The sequence below is a fragment of the Frankliniella occidentalis genome, unplaced genomic scaffold, assembly GCF_000697945.3.
Source record: "Frankliniella occidentalis isolate FOCC.00 unplaced genomic scaffold, Focc_3.1 Scaffold13, whole genome shotgun sequence".
Lineage (NCBI taxonomy): Eukaryota > Metazoa > Arthropoda > Insecta > Thysanoptera > Thripidae > Frankliniella > Frankliniella occidentalis.
This window is the reverse complement of record NW_026267143.1, coordinates 1,712,560-1,719,130: the sequence shown is the minus strand read 5'-3', so window position 1 is coordinate 1,719,130 and position 6,571 is coordinate 1,712,560. Positions and strand designations below refer to the sequence as shown.

General features: G+C 46.8%; 2 protein-coding genes across 2 annotated transcripts in view; both read right to left on the bottom strand.

Moving 5' to 3' along the window:
- LOC113217635 (neurobeachin-like protein 1) overlaps positions 1–6,571 on the bottom strand; it is a 346,454-nt gene that overhangs the window by 179,889 nt on the left and 159,994 nt on the right.
- LOC113202389 (larval cuticle protein A3A-like) lies at positions 2,037–3,271 on the bottom strand. The gene is made up of 2 exons (XM_026416582.2): positions 3,108–3,271; positions 2,037–2,641 (listed from the first exon to the last, which is right to left on the bottom strand). The coding sequence occupies exons 1-2, from the start codon at positions 3,114–3,116 to the stop codon at positions 2,153–2,155; spliced, it is 498 nt and encodes a 165-aa protein (XP_026272367.1). The 5' UTR covers positions 3,117–3,271; the 3' UTR covers positions 2,037–2,152.

Sequence of the window (6,571 nt, the reverse complement as noted above, 5' to 3'; positions counted from 1 at the left end):
GGCACTCACTCAAACACTGCGCTCGGTGCGCTGCGCTGCAGTCGTTATATACAGTGCACATCCCTAGAGGACTTGCGGGCGGGCCTAGGTCCAGTGTCGACCTTGGTGACACCCTACACCCCCATGCGGCGGTGCCTCGACTGGGACAAAAAGAATGGCTATCGTATTGTCTTCACACCTAGAGCTTATGTGCGGACCCCCGGACCCCTGTATCTTCTAGTTAGGAGGGGCAACGCTAGAAAAAATACCAGCAAGGGGTGAAGAGCATCGTGTGTGGCGGCGATGGGTTCTTTATTTGCATATATTCAAAGGAATGTTACCAGAAGTCACACACAAAAGCCTCCAAATTCTTTCCAGCATTTGGAGACGTGAACAACCCTGGCATCTGCATTATAGCGAGCTCAAAAAAAGAGCATGGATAACAGAAAGACGGCTTCCACGCTACACTGTTCAGTTCCCGTTGAGCAATGCTTTGCAGACGCTTAGCAAATTGCGAAGAGTTCACATGCTTTGTAACTTCAAAGAATTGACTTTGCACTTAAAAATTGATGCTTTGTAGCATGTACAGCATTGCTTCGCAAAGATTGAGTATCGTTTTGCGAAGGCAAAGTAATGCTTTAGTTCCAAAGCATCCAAATCCACTACAATATGCGAAGAGTCTGCTTTGGAAGAAATTTTAAAGTGTAAACTAATACTACTTTATTATAATCTATTGTTAGCTTCATGTGCGCCAGGCCAATTTGCCTTTTAACTTAAGTCTCGTGGACCAGGCTTCGTGATCTGAAGCACTGTTCCGCTGCGACACGCCTGGGTCATTGCTGACACGCCCGAGACAAGTTAACAAGTAACTACGGGGGTTGGGCCTTAAGGTCCCCAAAATTACATCCTCGCAGGAATCGAAAGAATAGAACTAATACTGTTCGTGAAATGAGGTCCTTTAGATTGTCAACTTCGACAGAATCTTACGCGATCTTACGCCAACCAAGTTTTCCGAGCTTGTCAGACATTTAGGGCTCCTGCTCCTACAGCCTTGCGATGGTTGCGTTTCGACTAATGTGCGGTTTTGCCCATGTTTCCATTTGAAGAAAAGCAGACCTTATTTCCCACGGGGTTATTTTAGGCTATTTTTCGTCGAGAAATGCCCTTGGGCCCTTACCAATAACAGGAAAGGCAATTTGTTTTCGACCCAAATGATTTTAATTATTGTAAAGGGTTAATATTTGAGCTAAGAATCCTTATCTTCGAACTAGATCTGTTTTCTAATTGCACAAAACAGCACTGAAAATTTCAGATAGCCATCTTAATTCATTCTCGAGTCATCGGACATACAGTCAAAACAATTTAACGAACAAAATGAAACTCTTTGGGTCAGTGCAGTAACGGGCTTCACTATTATTATATTAGTTTGGTACGTGTGAATTTTTTGAAGAGTTTGGGAAACATTATAAAAGTGACATGGTTGCACGAAAGGCAGAGTCAATTGGATCTGGCTGGACCCGGGCTGCCTTTGATCGAATTTCTACGAGACCCACTCAAGCAGAGCATCTGCTTTGTACCGTTTGCGCAGTATAGTAATGTTAGCATTACTTCTCCTGTCACATATTGTTCACAGAACGAAGAGTACACCAATCTTTTAAAAGTTAAAACTTTTCTTCAGTATAATTAATGTTTAAAAAATATAGGGTCAACCACGTTTGTGGGTAAGCGTGTCTGTCCTTTGCTACCCCGACTCACATCCCACACGGCCAGGACCACCTTGAGGCTGCACCGGCTGTGCGCAGGATCACGTTTCTACGAGAGGGCAGCGACTCGCCGAAAGTGTATGCTCGGGTTGCTCCCATGCTCCCGCCTGACTGGTAAGGCCTCTGTTAAGTGAGATACTGAAGCAGAGTAGGCTGATAGGCAACAGCGGGAGATAACTCCTATTGCAACCAGGGGGTTGTATAAAAGCTCAATAAGAAGGGAAAGGAAGTACACAGCCATTTATGTTATCAAACCAGTGCGCAAACGCAGATGGTGAAAGAAAACTCAGCAAAGAAGACGTTATCGTCTTTATTGCAAGTAACAACTTATGGGCGACGCGACATCAATAATATGAATGAATACAATAATAATGACAATAAATTACTGGGACTAGTCTGGCGAGGCGGAGTCAGTGGTATACGGAGTAGGCAGAGTGCGGCGATGCGACCGCCACCTTTGCAATGGCCGGGGCGACAGCCACCTTGGCGATAGCCACCTTGGCGGGCTGACGGTCGACCACGGCGTTGAAGCCGTTCACGTGGTCGGCCGTGTAGTGCACGGTGCGGGTAGTGCCATCAGGCTCAACGAGCGAGTATACGCCTTGCACCACGCCGTTGTGGAGCTCCTCCTTCTGCTGCTTCGCATCGCCCGTGGTCGGGTCCTGCACTCCGTAAGAGAAAGCATACGCAGGGTTGGGGTCGTAGGGCTCGGGGACGGCCACCTTCGCAATGGCCACGGGAGCAGCCACCTTGGCGACGGTGTAGGCGGGCGGCGCGTACGCAACTGGGGCGGCGTACGCCTTGACAGGGGCGTAGCTGGCGTAGGACACTGCAGGGGCAGCGGCGTAGCCCAGATCACCGGCCTTTGCTAGCGCCGCAAGGGCGACCACGAACAGAAACTGAAAGAAAGTAAACAACCTTACTAATCCCAATCTAATAGGAACACTCTCACACAATACACTCATCCCCCGACCCACATACTAATCCACCCAAATGCAATGTTCGGTTGACGTGGCATGATATCCATTTAAATTTTCCAACCAGCTGGGTATGGAGGGAAATAAGAATCAAGAACACAGTAAGCATAATAGTACAATGATAGTCCAACAAGATGGGCATTCATGCTAAGCCCGTACAAAGAGAAAGTATAAATAATTGGACTCCTAATTGTCTTAAGAAGTTTTTAAATAAAGGGCAAAATCAAAAGAAAAACACAACTACTATGACATAAAGGCAAAAAGGGTGGAAAATATTGTCCAGGAAATTGACCAGTTTACATTTATGCCGGTTGCTTCAACCAGACAGTACGGACGAATCCACAGCGATGTCCACTCCGCACGACCAACACTTGGGATCTCAACTCACCGCGAGCATCCTCCTTGCTGCCCGGCACAACCCCGAGTTCGAACTGCGTCAGACATACGGCTGACAATCGTATATAAACCTACTCCGCCGCTACTCTCCTACCCCACTGCACTTCTCGTGCACTACCACTGTGCACGCACACGCGTACACACACTCAGACATCACCGCACAGTTCCACATTTTTCATTGACGTTGGAGGGCAATAAATGCACCTTGCACTTCCATGGACCGGCCGGCTCGCCGGCAAGACGACGGGTCTGGCGCGGTCGTGTTCGAAATACGGTGCTCCTCCACTTGTCGAGCTCGCGGTGACAGAGCGGTGCTATTTGAACGCACTCCATGAACTGGTGGACTACCCTGACAGCAGGGACAGTGTGCGAGAGGGAAAGAGGAGGAGGGGGGGGGGGGGGGGGGGGCTGGTACCACGCCTACGCCACGTGATCACGTGACACAAAAGGACACAAAATGCGTCGTTCTGCACATGCTCCCACGTAGAGAACGAATACAGTGCCATTCTTCTCAGAGCTATAAATGTTATTTGCTTTCACCTCTCGATTTAATTAACAGGCACAGTACTTAATATTAGAGGAACAGGGATAATTAGAGAAGCAGGCGAGAATCAAGTTCGTGTGTTTTTAAGGGAGGAAATTCTCCTTTTCTTTTCAGTTTCCACTTTGTTTTAAGTTAAAGTTTCGCCTGCACCTGTCATTGTATTGAATGGGGTCAAGGCCATACGCTTCATTTGAATGACAGGCGATCGGTTCGAGCTTCAGGCCGCAGCCGGAGCGCTGGCTGTCACCGAAGCGGGTCACTTGAAAAGGCAAAGCGGCCGACACTTGTCATCGTTTGGCTGCTCTGAGCGGCTCTGAGCGCACAATGACGAGAGAAAAACTAACAAAAATGATCGGGTGGTTTTGATTGCGAAAAGGAATACGAGCACGGGTTCAAAGGCCTTGGCACTGGCACACAGAAACCCAACAAGTTCCCTTTTAGCTTTGCTTTGGCACCTAAAGGTTGTTTTTGAAACAACCCGTTATTAGGCCGAGTATTCTATAACCTACAACATTTAGTGGACTCTAAAAGTACAGATGTTCATTATTGAAAAGAATCGTTCGTAAATTAACAAGTATTCATACTTGAAATTAAAGTGCCTGCTAAATAAAAACAACAGACATATGCCCGTACTTCTCCGGAGCTTACGTGCGAACTAAGTTAAATTGTAATCTGACAAAAAGTTTTTAAATTTACAATTAGTTTTCCCGTAATTTTGCACAATTTTCTCATTTACTTGGACAAAACTTTGTTCAAACGTCAAAGCGTACGCTTTTACAAGGAAATTCACAACAGTATTTTACAGTGTAGTTTCTTTTCCAATCGCGTCTGCGTACGCTAAACACAACTCAACATCAACAGTCTGAACGCTACTCTCATTCCAATGGTTAAAGAAATGTGAAACGTATGTTAATCACCTGTTAAGTGAAACATTTATCAGATGTGTCTCATGCTGAAAATAAGGGGATAAAAAGTCAGTTCTATACTACAACGACCAGCAGCTCAAAAGTGAACTATACACATCAAGTTGGGAGACCAGCAAAGGTGAGACGGACAGCAGGGCGTTAATATTCTGACATGTGAAGAAAAATGGCAAGGCACATTGATGCCCGTGCGGCCGCAACACGTGTGCTGCCAGAGATGTCCTTAGGGATAGCGAGCACAAGACAGCCACAGGCCTCTTGCTTTGGTTTTGGGCGAGGGGGAGGGGGATGTCTAAATGTAAGTTCATCCAATTGTAAGTCGTAAGGTTCTCACTCGTGCCGGTGTCTTCCTCATACTCATATAAAAGTATATTGGCGCGCTTACTAGTTTAAATTCCAAATCACCATGACCTCGCGTTCAAATAAACTTGAAATCTTTTTGCACTCTACAATGTTAATGTTCACACATATGTCATCCGTCCACCCGGTATATGACCGTGCGTATGCCATATAATCCACGTAAGGCAAGTATATTGCCCAAAAAACTGTTAGTCTCAACAATTCACAATTAAAAATCGTCGTAAGTCCTGAAAGTTGATCAAAACGTCTTTCTTGCACGCCACTCTTGTGAGCAGAAAGTTTGTCAGCTTACAGCATTCAGCAAATGGTAGCTGAAAGAACTATGAAAAAAAGAGAATAAAATGAAAATGCCCTGTCAAAGCGGATCAAAAATGCATATGGCACAAATTTGAGAACCCCGCTATTTGTCAAAAGTTCCATCTGGTAAAAAAACAAACATGCGGTGGAAACGATGTCATAATGCCATAGTTTCCGTGCCTGTCAAACGAAATCAATTCCTTACTGAAAATCAGTGCGCCCTTTTCGTCGTGTGGATGGACAGGTCAGTCTCAGGAGGACGTTGATAATTCCCCCGCCCCACCCCCTAACACACACAAGCGCGCGCACTCTTCTTTCTTGATGGTCAACCGTCCAGACACCGTGACGTCACTGCACTTCACTTACCCCCCGCACCGGAAGAAGGCAATCCGGTGAGTCCCGCCTGCGGACACGACCTCGCCCGCCACGCCCCGCCACGCCCCACCACGCCCCGCCACGCCCCAGACGCGGTAACCGGTCGATATCCTCCAACCACACCCTAGGCGGTGCATCAGATGCGAGCGACGGCGGCTGCACCTTTTCGGCAGGCGCAAGATCCTGTCTGCAGCGGGTGCGAGCGGTGCAAGGCGCACGAACGGTTACAGTTCACGCAGCCAAAAGGCACACCAGAAAGTGCGTCAATGTGTATGCCTGCGAGCGCCATATACGTTAATACGGACGTAAATATGTGTGTGGTTTGAAAATAAAATGAATAATAACATCTGTACTTCGATAAGTGTATGAATAAGACGTTCACGCATGCCTACAAGTGTGTGACATTCATACACTTGTGTTTTCAGGGCACAACAGCGGGCGCACTGATTGGGTTTGATTATGCATACAAATTTACCGACCATAATCGAGAAAACGAAAACGTCACGGAACTAGTTTTTCTTTGGCCATTTCGAGGGCTTTTTACACAATTGCATACCCGGGATGTCAGTTACAGGGACGGATTTGTTTCGGACCAGACAAATAGATTAGCTCTCTTGCCGAACCAAACCGACCTAATTCCTCCCACGCAACGCATCCGCACGCAGGGGGCGCGGCGTGACGGCGCGTGGCGCAACAGGGAAATAAACAAAAGATCACTAACTTAAAACACATAAAAAGTAAATTCCACGGCGACGAGTCGAGATTAATATTTCAGCTATGACTGATTGGTCATCACCTACCCCGGCAAAACAAATGATGCTGTCCTGCCTGCACAGCATAAATGTGACATCACAGTGTTTGGATATCAGTGTTTGGATAATAGAGTTTTTAGAGGCGTTAGTCCTGTAAAAATGTGCAAAGTCGCCCAAAGGAGCTATTCTCGGCAATTTCAAAATT